Source organism: Heteronotia binoei, chromosome 4 (genome assembly GCF_032191835.1).
Source record: "Heteronotia binoei isolate CCM8104 ecotype False Entrance Well chromosome 4, APGP_CSIRO_Hbin_v1, whole genome shotgun sequence".
Taxonomy (NCBI): Eukaryota; Metazoa; Chordata; class Lepidosauria; order Squamata; family Gekkonidae; genus Heteronotia; species Heteronotia binoei.
Window position 1 is genome coordinate 94,826,313 of NC_083226.1, and position 18,795 is coordinate 94,845,107.

Consider the following 18,795-nt stretch of genomic DNA (forward strand, 5'->3'; position numbering starts at 1 on the left):
AACAAAGAAGTGGAATGGAATTTAAAAAGACTTCAACAGAAATCTTTAGAAAGAGTGAATAAATCTGGAAAAGATTCAGCCTGGCAAATGAAGAAAAAAAGGGAGACTAAAATTATTAATAAAATTGTATAGGGAGGGAAGGACAGTGTCGACTGGGAAGGAATCAAAAGAGAATTTTATAAATATTACGCTAAGTTGTTTAAAGGTCAAAAGGTGGACATGGGAAAATTGATGTATATCTACAGAAAATTAAAGTAAACCCCCTAACAGAAAATATGGAGAAGGTACTAAATGAACCAATTGAAAGAGAAGTAGAGGTGGCAATTAATTCAATGAAATTAGGCAAAGCACCTGGTCCAGATGGTTTTACGGCTAAATTTTATAAAGTGCTTGTGGAAGTGCTATCAGCAAAACTTCAGAAATTGATGAATATTATAAGAACAGATGGGAAAAGGCTTCCGGTTTGAGTGTGCCGACAGAGCTGCATCCCTCTGACTAAGGGGGAATTTTATTCCTTTGTTCAGGGTAGTAAAGACCCCTCCAGGGATCTCTGCCCACCAATATCAGTCAGATATTGGACCAAGATAACGTCGAATACCTTCAGTCATAGATCTTGGCTGAAATTAGGCAATTAAACCTGCCTTCTGGAAGCCTTGAAGATCCGGCGTTTAAGAGGGAACATTTTCTATCATCTACAAAGGATTAAAAGCCAAAAAATTGGCTTAAGCCTGTCGGACCTCATTCACTTTAAGGACTGATTTACAACTTAATGAACAGAAAGGCTGAAGTGCAAGAACATAACAGATAAGGTACTTTGATTTATATTTCTGCTCCTGGACTTTTCTAAGCTAATCTAAATGACAGCGAGAATTAAAAATAATTGGAACTGATGCGAAACAGAATGAAGATAAGGGTCTGCCTAATTTGGATTCTTTTAAACTAAAAACTTTAATAGAACTTGAAAAAGAATGAAATTGTTTTGAATACCTGTGGCTGATGACACAGGCTATTTCGCTTCTCGCTCTACACTGGTAATCAACATAACAAGCTCCAAAGGCTGCGATACTTGGTGGAAGAGAACTGAGCAATTTAAACCAGGAAGTAAAACCTTGCTGGCCAAAGAACAGATGGGAAAATACCTAATACATGGAAAGAAGCAGTTATCTCGTTGATACCGAAAGAAGACAGAGACGCCACGAATGTAATAAACTATAAACCAATTTCACTACTTAACAATGACTATGAAATATATGCTAGGATTTTAGCAGAACGCCTTAAACAGCATTTGAACAATGTCATCAAAGAAGAGCAAGAAGGATTTCTTCCCAGGAGGCAAATTAGAGATAATATTAGAACAGTGGTAGATATTATCGAATATTATGAGAAACATCCGGAAAAAGAAGTAGCATTATTTTTTGCTGATGCAGAGAAAGCATTTCATAATGTGCATTGGGATTTTATGTTTGCAGTGATGGAGAAACTGAGATTGGGAGATTTTATAAGAATGGTGAAGGCGATATATACTGAACAACAAGCAAGACTCTGTATAAATGCAGATTTGATGGAAAAGATGACAATTAGTAAAGAAACAAGACAAGGTTGCCCTCTATCTCCACTGATATTTATAATGACTTTAGAGGTTTTGCTTATGCAAATTCAAGAAAATAAGGAGATAGAGGGTTCGAAATTGAGAGGTTTTTATTACAAATACAGAGCATTTGCAGATGATGTCATGTTTATAAATGAAAATCCCACTCAGGTAACACCATTGTTGCTTCGTAAGATACAAGAGTATGGAGAATTGGCAGGTTTTTATATAAACCAAGAAAAATCGATAATATTGTGTAAAAATATGTCAAAGAGTAAACAGAAAGAACTACAAAATTTAACAGAATGTGAAGTTACCTCTAAAGTAAAATATTTAGGTGTGGAAATCTAAACAAAAAATATTGATTTGTACAAAAATAATTATGAGAAGCTTTGGCATAAGATTGATGGAGATTTGATAAAATGGAACAAGTTGAATTTGTCTTTACTGGGCAGAATTTCCACAATTAAAATTAATGTCTTACCAAGAATTATGTTCCTGTTTCAAACAATTCCAATAGTGAAAGATAATAAACAATTTAGTAAATGGCAAAGGAAAATTTCAGAATTTGTATAGACAGGGAAAAAACCAAGAATTAAAATGAAAATTTTGATTGATGCAAAAGAAAGGGGAGCTTTCCAATTGCTGGATTTAAAGCTGTACCATGATGCAGTATGCCTGTGTGGATTAAGGAATGGATGACATTAAATAGAAAACTACTAGTACTAGAAGGTAATGGAAATGTCTTTGACTGGCACACATATATGTGTTATGCAAAAAGTAAGATGGATGGTTTTTTCACACATCACTATATAAGAAGCAATTTGTTAAATACATGGTTAAAGTATAAAAGATATGGAGATGAAACCGCTTTGGATTGTGCCAACAGAAGTAATAAAATTATATTCGGATATCAATGAAGATAAATCATACAAACAATTGTTAAAAATACATGGAGGGAAGGTGGAATTAAAATCTGCTGAAGAATTACAATATAAATATAATTGGTTTCAATTGCAACAGATTAAAAGTTTGCTTGAACAGGACATTTAAAATGATGGAATAAGACAAGAACAAACAGAACTGGAGAGAATGCTGTTTGGTGATAACGAAAAATTGATTTCAAGAATTTATAAACTATTGTTGAAATGGTCTACGGAAGATGAAATAGTTAAATCTCAAATGATAAAATGGGCGATAAATATAAATAAGGAAATACAGATGGAGTCATGCGAATACTTATGGAAGAACTCTAGGAAGATATCGACATGTTATAACATTAAAGAAAACTGTTTTAAAATGTTATATAGGTGGTATATGGCACCTAAGAAACTGGCAAAAATGAACAATCAGGTGTCAAACAGATGTTAGAAATGTAAAAAACATGAAGGATCTTTCTACCACATGTGGTGGACTTGTGAAAAGGCAAAACAATTTTGGCAAATGATTCAGCAAGAGATCTCAAAACTTTTGGTTATAATATCAAGAAGGCACCAGACATCTTTTTGTTGGGATTACAAATGGAAAAATTTCCGAAACAAGATAGAACGATAATTTGGTACATGCTTTCAGCAGCAAGAACATTATATGTGCAGATATGGAAGCAGGATAAATTACCAGAAAAGTGGGACTGGACTTTAAAAGTTATGCATTGGAGTGAAATGGACAAATTTACAAGAATCTTAAAAGGAAATGATCTAGAGAAATTTAAAAATGAATGGGGAAAATTTCAAATATTTGTTGAAAAACAATGGAAGGTTAAAGGCTACTTGGTGATTTTTGACAATAGTTGAACTTTGGAGGAAGTATATATGGATTATAGTCAAAAAGCGGGAATATGCTTTCTTTTTAATTTTCTTTTGATAAGGACTAAAGGATTATAATGGAGATGAATTATAATTATTATATATGATTTTTTCTTTCTTTTTTATCTTTTTGCTGTAAGATTTTTTTATGAAGATTCTTTATATGAAAAAATTACCTTTTAGTTTTAGCAATTTACTTAAAATACACCGTTGGAGGTCAAGAAAAGGGGGGGAGGGAGGAGAAAAATGTAATGTTTTTGTATGAATGTTTAATAATAGATTATGAGTATTATTGCAAAATATTACAGGATAATAAAATTGTTATAAACAAACAAACAAAAAAGATGAGATGGCTGGACATCATTACTGATGTAACTAACACAAATCTGAACAGACTTCGGAGGATGGTGGAAGACAGGAGGGCCTGATGTGACTTTGTCCATGGGGTCGCAAAGAGTCGGACTCGACTGTATGACTGAACAACAACAACAAAGCACCAAGAGGCCAAGGAAAAAGTGCCAAAAGAAGTGCCACGGTTACCATTTTTACAAAGGAAATGTTCTGCCTTGATAACGTTGTGTCACCTGTAGTAAGCTTCCTTGCAGTTACTGCAGAGTAGATCCTAGGCTAAGATCAATACAAAACCCACATAAAGAAATCTCAGAGTGAGAGGATTAAAAAAATTCTATTTTTATAGTCTTTACTGTTTAATAATGTCTATGTAGTTTTAAGTGCTGCAGACCTTCACCTGGCACATAAAACGCTGTTTCATCTATTTTTCGTTCCTCTGGCAAGAATTTCTGTTTTTGAAATTTTTCAAAGTGTTAATACGTAATGAAAAATTATGATCCATGTGTTTATGATAATAGAACAAAACAGTGTTCCTGCAGATTAATCATGTGGTTAGACCTCAAAAACAGTTCTTTGTATGTCTGTGCAGTACTTATAATTTTTGAAGTCAGAAGAAAGTCATCCTGTAATTAAGAAGCTCATTACTACCAAAAAATGCTGAAGCACAACTACCTCCCAGACATTTTATAGCCCAGCCTGTCAGTGTAAGAGAAGTAAGAGAGGCTTACAAATGCTAATGAATGCCCTGGCTCAAAAAGGAAGAAAATAGTTTGGTTTCAGTCCATTTTGTTAGTTACTACATCACACAATAGGCTTCCCAACCCCCCCCCCCCCGCCCTGGCGGGGGACCCCCGAATTTGCGGCGTACTCCCCCGCTCTCCAAAAATCCAGAAGTGGGGGGTGGGGGGAGAGAGAACATGCATGTAGACATCATATAATTGTAGAGCTCCTGCAGGTTTAGAATCCTGCAAAAAGTTTTTAAAATGTGTGCCCCTTTAAGGCTGCACAGGAAACAGGAAAGGCTTCATGGGAAAGGGTCAGTAACAGTTTCCATGGAGAATGGCCCCTCCCTTTCCTCTGCTTTCGTTTTCACAGCGAGCAAAGTTCTGCTGGAAGGAGACCAAGTAAGTATTTGTGCGTGTGAGAAAGGGAGGGGGCAGGGGATTCCCTGGTATGGAGGCTCTCCCCCCCTTTAGAAAGCGTGGGGGGGAGGGAAATGTTTACTGGGCACTCTATTATTGCCTATGGAGAACGATTCCCATAGGGAATAATAGGGAATTGATCCGTGGGTATTGGGGGCCCTGGGGGGGGCTATTTTTTGAGGTAGAGGCACCAAACTCTTAGTATAGCATCTAGTGCCTCTCCCCAAAATACCCCCCAAGTTTCAAAACAATTGGACCAGAGGGTCCAATTCTATGAGCCCCAAAAGATGGTGCCCCTATCCTTAATTATTTCCTATGGAAGAAAGACATTTTAAAAGGTGTGCTGTCCCTTTAAATGTGATGGCCAGAACTCCCTTGGAGTTCAATTATGCTCGTCACACCCTTGTTCCTGGCTCCACCCCCAATGTCTCCTGGCTCCACCCCAAAAGTCTCCTGGCTCCCCCCCCAAAGTCCCCAGATTTTTCTTTAATTGGACTTGGCAACCCTATCACACACTAGAGCAGTGACAGAACCACCTAAAAATGAAAGGATCTTGTAACAAAGAAGAATGATGTCAGCCTCTAGAATGGCCATCCACAATTCTAACTAGTATGGACCCTTCACAGTAATAGGTTTACAACAGAAATTAAAACGAGAGGCTTACAAGGATATTGACAAAAGCACAAGTATAACTTGGCAATTCCTAAAGTCAAATTAATCTAGCACATTGACAGTTACAGCACTAAACAGTAAAATCCAAATTCAAAATAGTCTTCCATCAAGTTCATTCTGTTGCACTCTCAGATATTACACAGGCAGCCAAAACTCAGCCTACACACAATCTCAAATGTGTTTACTGAAGTGCATTTCAAAAGAATCCTCTGCACCAGTTTGTAATTTAAACACGGTATGTGACAAATTCAGGGCAGATGCATGACATTACCTTCATAGCATGAATTTCTTCCAGTAATCTCTGTGCACGTTTATGATTTTTCAGTATTGCATCTTCAGTACCCCTGAATGAGAAATATGGTTAACACTATAGGGGCACATTTATTATGTTCATTATTAAGCATTGTAAAATGTTATGCTAATAATTAACAACTGAATGCCAATAGCTCCCACCCCATTTTTCCTCTGCCTATATATACATTTGCTGAGGACATGTTCATGCATATAAACAAGCAAACTCTGTTCAAGAACGCCTACATGAAAATCTTAAAGAAGAAGCCACAACAATAATTTCTGTTTGTGCTCATACATAGTAGTACTATGTATTGCTTTTCAAATATTGCAACTTCTATGAACTTGCTAGGAAGTCTTCAGCAAGCTATTCTCTCTCAGCCTCAGCTGTCTGAAACATGACTTGGTTCACAGAGATGTTCTAAGACGACAATGTATGCAAAATGCTTAGAATAATGAAACCACTGGGTTGGATCCAGCAATCTAATCACATAAGGCATGCAGAACTTCTCTGCTTTCTCTTTCTTCTCCCCACAGCAGTCCCTTCCTGATCTCTCTGGAAATGCTGCCTGCTCTTGTTGGAATAATTGGAATATGGAATAATTGCCTAATAAGTTGGGGCAGCTGCATCAAGGAGGGAAAAAGAATGAAATAGCTCCTTCCTCTCTCTCCTATCACCACAGCTCTGCTGGGAAGAGAAAAGGCTACTTTTGTCCCCTCACCATGAAAGTCAATACCACAACCTTAAATCTGACTTGCTATTCAATTGGTAATCAACGTATCTGGTGCTGCACTGGCTGAATGTGTGCTCGCACAGACATTCCAATCAGCAGGTGCACCACTGCATTTTGTACCAACTGAAATTTCCAGGGTTTTAAGGGTAGGCCAGAGTGAGTTGCAGTAGTCAAACCTCACCAAGTCACTGGAGGAGAGCAGTGTTCCCTCTAAGCTAAGTTAGCTCACAATTTTTTAGCCTCCAGCTCACACACTTTTGTCTCAGTTCAGGAAAAATGGCCCTAGAGCAAATTAATTCATGCAGTAGCTCACAACTTTAATGTCAGTAGCTCACAAAGTAGAATTTTTGCTCACAAGACTCCACAACTTAGAGGGAACATTGGAGGAGAGGTAGGGAACCAGTTGCCTCATCAGCCAAAGATGGTAAAAGGCTGATCTGGCAACATTGGTGACCTGGGCCCCCATAACGAGGGAGGTATCTAGGATCATTCCCAGACTCTTCACATCTGGTGCTGGTGTCAATGGTGCCCAACAAGGGCAGTGAGTCGGATTCCCAAACCTATCCCCCCACAACTCAGGAGCAGAACCTCTGTCTTAGCTGGATTACGTTTCAGTTCTGTTGTAACCAATCAGCACAGCTTCTAGAGTTCTAGCCAGAATTCTGGAGTAGAGTCCATCCATCAACAGATACAGCTGGGGCCTTCCCGACTTTAAGATATATCATACAGCCTGCTCAATTTTATGGCTCAAAGATTGGGTAATCTTGGAAAATACCCGGATACTAACACTAGAGGGAGCTGATCTACAAGCCGGATGGCATGCAAATATGTGGTATACTCAAAAGCCACAAAACTATTTTAAAAATCATTTAATACGTAAATCGTTACTGCAAGTTTGGATAAAAATAAAGAAGAAAATATATGACAAAACACCTAGGTGGTTATCTCCACTGGAGGCATCAATTAGGCCGCAGCTGTGGTCTTATGGAAGGGTAATAAGATATGCAGATTTATTAGATGAAAGTAATAAAATAAGAAAGAAGGATGATTTAGAAGCAAGAGGGATCACATTGGACTGGTGGGTAATGACACAAATTCTGGCAAAGTACAATAAAGACAAAATAGTAGGTTTTACTAAAAAGGATTTTGATTTCGACAGAATAATAACGGCAAGAAATGGACAATTGATCAAGAAGGTTTACAATTATCTACTACAAATAAAACTTGAGGAAGAAACTGTTAAAAATGTGATGTTAAAATGGTCTAATAATTTAAAGTTTAATATTACTTTGGAACAATGGGAGAGGTTATGGCGAAACAACTTATAAGATTATAAAGCCTGTTAACTTTCGAGAAAACTTCTTTAAGCTCTTCCATAGATGGCACATCACGCCAGTGCAACTAAACAAAATTAATCAGTCTATTCCACCCAACTGTTGGAAGTGTGAATCGATGGTAGGTACTTACTACCATCTATGATGGACGTGCAGTGTTTCCAAAAGATTCTGGAAAGATATCCATAGAATGTTGGTAGACATACTTAAAGTAAATTTTCCTTTCAAGCCAGAATTTATGTTACTTTCGTTAGTAAGAGAGATGGTTCCCCGTGAAGACGAACACATAACAGTATATATTATAACAGCAGCCAGAATTTTATTTACCCAAAATTGGAAGTCTAAAGTCCTCCCACAGAGAGAAGTAGTTATTCAGAAAATCTTACAAGTGGCGGAAATGGACATTTTAGCTAATGTGATTAAAGGAAACTCGAAGGAAGAAGCAAAAAAAAGATGGGAAAAAGTATATATATGGCTGGAAAAATAAGAAAGAGAGGCAAGACAGTAATTGCTGATTCGGGGACTTTATTACCACAGTGCCATCTTATCTTGTATGTAATATCTGTTATAGGATGATAATCCTACTTTTTGTATGTTAATTATTATTCTTTTAGGACGATGTTATTTCTAATTTCCTCTTCTTTGTTTAAATATGTTTTGTTTGTATGTTTCAAAGGATGAAAATAAAATATTAAAATCGAAAAAAAAAAAAACCCAGATACAGCTGGGTGTCATCAGAGGACTGGTGACAACTCAGCCTGAACTCTTGGATTAACTGAGTGAGGGAAAGGATTGCCCCTTGCGGGACACCACATACCATAGGGTAAGGTGGTAAAATCTTTTCCCCTAGTGCCACCCTCTGTCTGAGAAAGGAAAACAGCCGCTTCAAGGCAGCTCCCCATATCTCCACATTGGCAAGGCAGTGGGTCAGAAGATTGTTGTCGACTGTGTTGAACACTGCTGTAAGATCAAGCAACAACAGCAGTACCAACCTGCCTCAATCCAATGGTCTCCAGAGGTTATCTGTTAAGGCAACCAGCATAGTATCCATCCAATGGCCAGGGTGAAAGTAAGACTGAAATGGATCCAGGGTAGAGGAGTAAGCCAAGAACACCTGGAGCTGCTCAGCTACTGCTCTCTCAACTACTTCATTCAAGAATAGAAGGTTTGACACTGGGCAGTAGTTGGCTAGGACCACAGGGTCTAATGATGGTTTTTTCAAGTATAGTCACCCCACCGCCTCCTTGAGGCACCCTGGGAATATAATGATAGGAACGATTCCAAAACCAAGTCATGAATATGACGGTTGCTGAAACTTAAGTGCAGATAAGAGAAATTAACAGTTTTAGGGATAAAAGGATTTTCTCCAGGTAGGAATTTTAAAATTAAAGTGAAGCACACCCAAATATTGCATCAGCAAGCTTCCCAATACACACATAAAACTCCCTCTAACCTCCACAGGTTAGAGGGAGTATTCACTGTGACACTGGAAAGAACTGCACACTACAGTGAAATCTATAAAGATAATAAAGGAAACAGCTCACTTTTTTGCCTTCAGTTTTGAAATGTGTCGAGTAAGCTTACGAATTGTTAAAACTCTGGCCTTCTTCACATCTCTTCTCATCTTCACAACCTAATTTTACAAAGAAAAAATAAATTATTTAAGTAACATTTGCATTACATGAATTTAAGGTATATTTAGCCTTGTTAACTTCACAAAATTCTACATTCAGACTTCTGTTAAATATTAGCTCATTTTTGTTATTGGTTCATTTCTGTACCCAACCACTGCCACAAACATACCTGTACTTCAGGAAAAGGATTCTTTCAGTTCACAACATGTTTTCAGTTAAGAAGATCCTAAAAGTAAACCCTTACTTCTTCAATCGAGCATCACTTTAAAGTCAAAAGCGAGCTTTCTGTCCTTGTCCAGCAAACAAGTTAGAGATGACATCCAAGAAGGCCCTGGTCCACATTTTACATCAGACAGCAACTGATCAGGGGCTTTTAGGGAAACTGTTCCTCTCTTAATTGTAGTTAATCATATGTGGTATGTGGATAATACCATTGGCCTCCTTTATAGCGCTGCTATGAAGATTCACAGGAGATACGTGAAATACCTTGAACATTTGATATGCACTATATGAACGCTAACTGCTCACAGAAGGTGGTTGGTATAAGGCTATGATGGCCCTCTCCACTTCGCTCTTGCAAAGGCAGGATTTTCCCGCCTTTTTTTCTTTCCCTTACTGACTGTGTCACTCTAGTAATGCATTTTCTTCTCTGCTGAAAGACTATGGCTGTCCCACCCTGTTTTTTGGCTGATGGCACAGTATTTTGGCTGATGGCACAGCCCAGGAATCTGAAGGAAGGTTCAGGAGCTCTGTTACACTGAAATGGCACTCAAGGCATTTGAAATTCAAAAATAACAAAATATTTTATTTAACATAAGGGGAAAGGACAGGTGAAATCAGGTGTTGAAATTTCTTGAGGTAAAACCAGAACATGCACAGACTTTAGTTGTTGTTTCTCAGGCTAATAAGAGTTTCTTAAGCTATTCAGTTTCTTAAACCTTTATGTTAAGAGGCTTTTGTTCCAGTACACTCTCTCCAATATCCAAACCCTTTATTTGGAAATACCAGTACTCATCCTGAGTTTTTAACTGACTCTTAAGTCTCTAAAAGCAGTTTCTAACAACACCAGACCAGAAATCTCTGCACTTTTTAAAGCTAACTCCCTGTTTGAGTAGGGAAATTCTCCTCTCACTATATCTATTCCCTTTCTTTTGCCTAAATGGGAGTCTGTCTACTTCCCAAACTTCCTAGCCAACTTTCCCCCCATTCTCCATCTGTGTAAAACTGCTCTCATTTAAGGCAGAGATCTAACTGACTCTCTGCTCATCATGCAGCTCTTAAGTCTCCCTCTGCTCAGATGATGCTAACCAACCTGATCATTTGGAGCAGCCTCTTACTCAAGCCTCTCTGTGAAGAATTAACCCTTCACAGTCCTTCAGTTGTTTGTACAGCACTTCTAAGCTTTTAAAAGTACAGTCCATTACAGAGATTAATCAGTGTAAAGCAAAAGCAGCATTAAAACAAACTGACTTCCACAGAGATTAATGGCTATTCAGACATAGTACTGTTCTCTGTTACACATTCAGACTAATCTGTGAACATGCATTGCATGTGGTGTGTGTATAAACTGAACCTCATAAAGTGATTTCCTTTCCTTTCCCCCTTAGAAGCTCATTGATTCACAAATCTTGAACAGCAGAAGACACTTATTCCTTCTTTTTTGATACAAGGGCTAAAAGGTCCAAGACAAATTTTGTGATTGCTAGAGTGATCTTAGGATAACAACAACAACAACAACAACAACAATAATAATAATAATAATAAACTTTTATTTATACCCCGCCCTCCCCACCTAGGCAGGCTCAGGGCGGCTAACAGGACATGGTAAACCATGATACAGATAAATAACAGATAATATAATTAATAATTTAAACAACAGAACCAATAAAACAGTATGATATTATGACATTAAAATACATTCGAATGGCGTATAAGATGGCTTGGTATTACTGATCTTATCAAGAGTTCTGTCTTAAAAAGCTAGCTGGAAGAGGGCAGTTTTGCAGGCCCTACGGAACTGGTTAAGATCCCGTAGGGCCCGCACCTCTTCCGGCAATTGATTCCACCATTGGGGGGCCTTTGTAGAGAACGCCTGTTCTCTGGTAGCCTTTAATCTAGTTTCTTTTGGCCCAGGGCCCTAACCCTAACCCTTCACAGTCCTTCAGTTGTTTGTACAGCACTTCTAAGCTTTTAAAAGTACAGTCCATTACAGAGATTAATCAGTGTAAAGCAAAAGCAGCATTAAAACAAACTGACTTCCACAGAGATTAATGGCTATTCAGACATAGTACTGTTCTCTGTTACACATTCAGACTAATCTGTGAACATGCATTGCATGTGGTGTGTGTATAAACTGAATCTCATAAAGTGATTTCCTTTCCTTTCCCCCTTAGAAGCTCATTGATTCACAAATCTTGAACAGCAGAAGACACTTATTCCTTCTTTTTTGATACAAGGGCTAAAAGGTCCAAGACAAATTTTGTGATTGCTAGAGTGATCTTAGGATAATAACAACAACAACAACAACAATAATAATAATAAACTTTTATTTATACCCCGCCCTCCCCACCTAGGCAGGCTCAGGGCGGCTAACAGGACATGGTAAACCATGATACAGATAAATAACAGATAATATAATTAATAATTTAAACAATAGAACCAATAAAACAGTATGATATTATGACATTAAAATACATTCGAATGGCGTATAAGATGGCTTGGTATTACTGATCTTATCAAGAGTTCTGTCTTAAAAAGCTAGCTGGAAGAGGGCAGTTTTGCAGGCCCTACGGAACTGGTTAAGATCCCGTAGGGCCCGCACCTCTTCCGGCAATTGATTCCACCATTGGGGGGCCTTTGTAGAGAACGCCTGTTCTCTGGTAGCCTTTAATCTAGTTTCTTTTGGCCCAGGGATTTCAAGAAGATTTTTTGAGCTTGATCGCAGTGCCCTCATCCTTATTAATGAGCGAAAGAGCCAAGGTTTCCAGAGTATGGGGGGACAGTTGGTTGAATAAAGGCTTAATATAGTAATCCTCATAATCTCAAAAAAAATCTACATTCTATCAGAGCATGAAAGGATGTATCAATCCTGTTAAGGCCACAAGGGCAGATTCTATCAGTGCAGGGTCTATTAAAAAATCTCCCTTGCAAACCATTGTAGGTATAATGTTCTGTCATGCAAACAAAAAGGATCTGCAGCAATGTGGAATGGTAAGATACCCCCTTATTGGGGGGGGGGGTTAAAGATTTTGGGTTAGAGAGACTGAAAAATAGGGGTGATCATACTCTGCAGGCTCTCAGGTTTAAACTACAATGGTTGATTTTGAGGTCTTGCTTTTTGATCACAGAAAATACTTTGGTTTTGCCCATCTCAAAAATATAATCAATTGCCCTTCTAACTTTCATCAGTTTCTCATACAGGAGTTTCATCCAGGTTGATCTGTGGGTATCCCAATTTAAAGTGGATAACAAACCATCTTCAGCAAAGAGCTGAAACAAAAGTTGAAGACAAAAAGCCATGCTCTTGCTTGGATATCTGTGCAAATTCTGTTCATAATGCAATGTCTGACACACAGCAGGGAATACTGAATATTTTCCTTAAGAAATGGGCTAGTGCACAATCGATATTATCAGAGATAGCTTTAATTTCAATAGCTAAACTATAAAGGATGGGAACCACTTTCAAACTAAAGGCTTGTACCACTACAGGAATATACTCTCCTCCTTTTTGTGGAAAAACCTATATGTGGCATTTGCACAAGGTTTTGCTTTATTAAGCTCTGTTCTAATTTGGGGGGAGGGGTCCAAGATAGGTCTGCCGAGAACAAAATCCCTAAATACTAGAAAGCCTTGACATGCTCAGTATTGGAGCCCTTGATAAGACTATTGAGATGGGTTCCACTTGTTGGTCTTGGTGAAGACTAGGATCTTGCATTTTGGGTAGTTAATCACTAGGCTTTCCTGCCAACAATAACTGGCAAAAGAGTACAAGGACCTTTTTAGTCCAACCCTGGTTTGGGACAAATTACAACATCATCCGCATAAAGCAAAATAAGTACACCAATCTCAGCTAATTTTGATGCAAAAATTGATGCTGCATAATTTTAAATTTAAAAAGAAAGGTGCCAACAAGCATCCCTGATGAACTCCCTTTTCCAAATGAAATGGATCTGTTAAATTCCCATCTTACCCATATTGTACTTGGGCAGTCAAGCCCAAGTATAAGCGTTGAAGAAGTCCTAGGACCCCTTTGTGCATGGTAGTTTGATGGTTTGTTCCACAATCTAAGGCAGGGGTGTCGAAATCATTTGCTATGAGGGCCAGATCTGACATAAATAAACCAAACCTCTAATGGCATAACAGTTGCGAATAAAAATACGCAAAATATAAAATTTAAACATTGGAGATAAAATCAAAACGAAACCGAGTTTACAGATGCATTCATACATGGTCAGATTTAAATTTAAGGATGTCAGCCAAAAATTTTGCCACAGCCACGCTAACCTCCCACTCAGTATCATTCAATAAATAATAGGGTGGCAGAATAGGCAAATCTGGGGAGAAAGAAGGCTTGCAAAATTTATGGAGGTTGTGATAAATGGAACAATCAAGCAATATATGCTTGAGTCGAGAATATTTGCTCCATAGGAACAGAGTCTGCCGCCTAAAGGGACTCGATGATATCTCCCTTGTAGAACTTTGAAGGGAAATGCATTTAGTCTAGCCAACATAAATGCCCTGCGATGATTTGGAATGGTTAAGTCTGATAGATAAGGGGCATTTTGCCACAGAAAGATTAAAAAAGACCTAAGGATGCTGGAGAGCAAATATAAGGGTCTGTTGAGCGTAGTTTCGTTTCCTCCAACTCCAACAATCTCAGTTTAATACATCTGAAGATATATGACTCATCAGATGTAAAAAAAATCATCAACATCTATCCCCAACTGGTTAAGTTTGGACATAACAACTGCTGACAAGGATGAGATATAAGGGTCTCTTTGCAGACAATCAAGAAGGTTGTTAGGATCTGTTTTAAAGTGAATTTTGAGCCAGAATTTAAACACTGCAATCCAGGCTTTTGTCTCCACCAAAGACTGACCCACTTCAGAGCAGAAAGCAAAGTAGGACACACATTTTGGCATACCAAGAATGTCTAAAGAATGGGGTTTGAATACCCTCCACTTTCCTGGTAAATGCTGAGATCCATATAGGGATACCATAGAGAATTTGGGCTAGTGTTTTAGCTTTGAACACTTTAATTGCTGCCAGAACTAATTTTTTGTTTGCTCAATTGTTGAGTTGCCAATAAACCATCTCTGTGGGTGCCAGCAATTTGAAAAGACAACTACTTTAGATTTGGCATAATTGATAGAGAATGAATTACAATTACAGTAGTCATAGAAGGCATTCAAATACCTTTGCAGGCCCACACTTGTGCAAGAGAGGATGGTAGTATTATTGGCATATAGTAATAAGGGGACTGCTCGGCCTGCTAGTTTAGGCAGATGACCATTAACAGGGTTCAAAAATTGTGCCAGGTTAGTTAAAAATAAATTAAAAAGATGTGGGGCCAGCACAAAACCTTGTTTAACCCCCTTTAACACTAGGATTTTACTAGTCAGGTCACCACTAGAAGAAAATTTCACTTGGCAAAAGGTACTGGAATGAAGTTTCCTCAAGAGAAACAGCAAACAAGGGTCCATTCCCAGGTATCCTAGCTTAATCCATAGATGGGCTCTATCTTTTGAAGCAAATGCGCCCTTCAGTTCAATGAAGGCAGCATATAATTTTTTTGTCCCGGTATGCATATATTTTTCAGCAAGGAAGGCCAGAGTACAGAAATGGTCCATAGCAGATTTGCCTTTGGAGAAGCCAATCTGTTCAGGACCTATGATGTTATCTAGGCACATCCAGTCAATCGGAGTTCTAAATGTTTGGCATACAATTTGCCCACTTTAGGTAATAAACTAATGGGGCGGAAATTTTCTGGTAACTCCAATCCCCCCTTTTTGTAAATTGGGATAATTATAGAATCAAGCCAAGAGTCTGGGATGGAACCATGCAGATCAATGAAAGAGAACAATTTTGCAAGGGGCAAAAGCCACCAGTCGGCAAACTTTGTGAATACCTCAGCAGGAAGACCAGTGCTTTACCCACTTTTAAATCCTTCAATAAACTGCTGATTTCCTCTATAGTTACTGGAGGCCAGACCGGAATATCAGTAACTATGGGGTTTACTAAAATGGAAGGGGATACACATTGAGCAGCAAAAATGTTAGAGAAGTAATCAACCCATGTTTGCGCAGAAATAGTTGGGTCAGTAACAAAATTGTTTTTTTCATTACCCGAAATGATTCTCCAGAAAGCCTTACTATCATTAGATTTTATTCTGAAAGAAAATTTTCTTTTTGGATATAATAAGCTCCAGGTAGGCTGTCTTATAAGCAATATAGGCCTTAATTGAGAGAGTCTGGCAAAGCAGTTATCTGGCATAAATGTAACCTTGTTGGGCCATGAGTGTCATAAAATGTGCTGCCAAGTAGAAGAGATATAAACTTTATAAGGACATAGACAAACACAACTGAATATTTAAAAAACTTTAAATAAAACATGCTTAAAGCATTAGCACTTGGTCTTAAAGGTGCTTTCTTTGTATCTCTACTGTGCAGGACCAGATCTACATGTTTTTTGAAGGGGGTCAAAATTCAAAAATGACGCCCCCTTATGGACCATTCTATCTTATGGTCCCATAGAATACAATGGACTCCATACCCAATTTGGCACCCCCCCTCTGTCAGCGCCCAGGGCAAGCACCCCCCTCTCTGCCCCCCCCCCCAGATCTGGCCCTGCTACTGTGTGATCCAGGGAACTGGACAAAGGAAGTTGTGGCCCTTTCCTTCCTTCCCTAGGGGACTAGGAGGGGGAGGAGCCTCAGCCAATAAAAGGAAGAGAGGCTTGGTTCAGTAGCTGAGAGAGCCTGGCAAAGCAAGCAATTCCCCCCGCTTCCTCCCCAAGGGAGGAGCCTTATCCAATGGAGAAAACAGAAGCTTTGTTCTGTAGCTCCTGTGTGAATGAGCAAGCCTGGCAAGGCAAGCTGTGATGCAGTAGGAAAAAAGAGACAGGGAGAAGAAAGCAGCCAGTTGCTCGGGGACCTAATAGGAGCTTTCCAGGGACCTGATTCACCCAGTCCAGGGCAATCTATGGTCAAAAGCCCCATTAAGGTCAATAAAAGCCACATATAATCCCCATCCCCCCCCCCCCAAAAAAGTGATAGAGAACTAGACAATGGTAATATGTCGAGGAACCCTGCCTAAATCCTATCTGTTCATCCCCTTAGTATGGTTTCTGATTCCATCCAATTAAGGAGCTTCTTTAGTAAGCAAGCAGAATATAGTTTTCCCAGAGTGGAGAGAAGGCTGATTGGTCAATAACAGGATGGGTCACTTCTGGATCCCTTTTTAAATATTGGGAAAATAAGACTATTTCCATCAATCAAGTATTTGTCTGCTGACGCTAATTTGAGTGAAAACTGGGGCCAGGATTGGGGCCCACCATAATCAGCCTTGAATGGCTATTAGGGATTAGATCAGAGCCCAGAGCTTTTCCTAATTTTAATCCCTTGATAAGGCAAATGATCTCTCACCGCGGGCCAGGAATGCTGTTGCATCAAGAAGAATAGCAGATGTACTAGACTCATTAACATAGGAGAATAGCTCCTTTAAACAGACTTCCCACGTCAAAGGCGCAATACAGCATGGAATTTTAGATGCTGAGTTTAAAGTAGTATTGACAATAGACTAGAAGGCATTGTCATTATTATTGAAAGCTGAGATAAAACATTCCCATTCTTTGTTAAGGCCACCCATCTACCAGTCTTAATAATTTCTCTGTACATTTTCTTCACATTCATCAACTCTTAGAAGGCTGTTATTGTACAGTTACTTTTAAACTCCCAATGCTTCTGTTGAATGTGTCTTTTCATTCTTTTACAGTCACCATTCAACCAGCTATTCCTCTTCAGGGAATTTCCTATAGAGATTATTTTTTACATAAAGTAGTCTAGACAGTTTTAATAGCTCATCTAGATATGTAAACAATTGCACACTGAGTTAAACTGTAAAGCCTTGTTAACAAGAGTGTTGGAAGATAAGGAGCCCATTATAGTTCAAATCTTAACACTAGAGTTAGAGCTCCAGTATAACTGACAGACTATATTTTGATTTCATGAGAGAGGGAAACTTTGTATTGGAATAAGACAGTGTTCTAAGGATAGGCCTATATATACAAAGACTGGGAGGTGATCACTTCCCAAGAAGTCACCAATTATTAGGAACTTAAAATGGTGGATATATTCAAATGGGGCCAGGATATAATCTATTATACTGGCTCCTTTGGGACTCACATAATTGAAGTCACTGCCTCCATCAATCTTTGAGTAGCCATTCAGAGGGATAAAGTTTCTCTGAATCTCAAAATTAGGCAGCTCCAAACTACCTCTGTTTATTATATCATCCTTAGATTTTCCTATTGTGCCAAACAGGGCTTCATCACTATCAAAGCCTAATAATTTAGAGAACAGCATAAAATTGTCACTGCCAATCCTTGCATTAAAGTTCCCCAATAGCGGCAACAGGGTCTCTGGAAAACAGGCTTGCAAGTCATCAACAATTTTACCCAGGCAATCCCATCTCTGGACCAATATACTAGAAGGCGGAACATAAACAGAGAAAAGGATAACTGTCATGTCATCTAACTTTAATAGGAAGGCAATAATCAAATCATCTGCCTCCAAAAGATTGCAAAGTCAGTCTAGTTTCCTTGTTCCTCAAAGGGTAAGGAATGAAATGACTGAACAAGATTTGCATCCATTATCTTTTGAGGGAGATGACAAAGGGTGAAAGATTTTTGCCTTCATCTGGTTGGCTAAAACTCTCACACATCATTCTGTCAAATAAATCTGATTCATGAACATGAGCTTTCTCTCAATGATCAATAATCACCAATATAACTCTATACCCTATAATCAATATGCAGCTGGTTAGCTCTATATTAAATTGAAGCAACTACAATTTTTAAAGATTTAAAAAAAAGACTTTTAAAAAGGATCTAAAATTATTTAAAAGTTAAAAGAAGAAACTGTTTAAAAAATTTTTTAAATAAGCTAAAACCTTTGGCTGTTGTTGATTTTCTGGGCTGTGTGGCCATCAGATCTCACAATCCCAAGACCACAGCCCGGAAAATCTAC

The 18,795-nt window shown here is 38.4% G+C and overlaps 1 protein-coding gene across 2 annotated transcripts in view; it reads right to left on the reverse strand.

Annotated features, from left to right (window-relative positions):
* SRFBP1 (serum response factor binding protein 1) overlaps nucleotides 1-18,795 on the reverse strand; it is a 119,392-nt gene that overhangs the window by 76,240 nt on the left and 24,357 nt on the right. For both annotated transcript variants that reach the window (XM_060235550.1, XM_060235551.1), the window contains exons 2-3: nucleotides 9,462-9,550; nucleotides 5,830-5,902 (exon numbers count right to left, since the gene is read on the reverse strand). In XM_060235550.1, coding sequence (XP_060091533.1) covers nucleotides 5,830-5,902; nucleotides 9,462-9,550 — 162 coding nt within the window. The remainder of the gene's footprint in view (nucleotides 1-5,829; nucleotides 5,903-9,461; nucleotides 9,551-18,795) is intronic.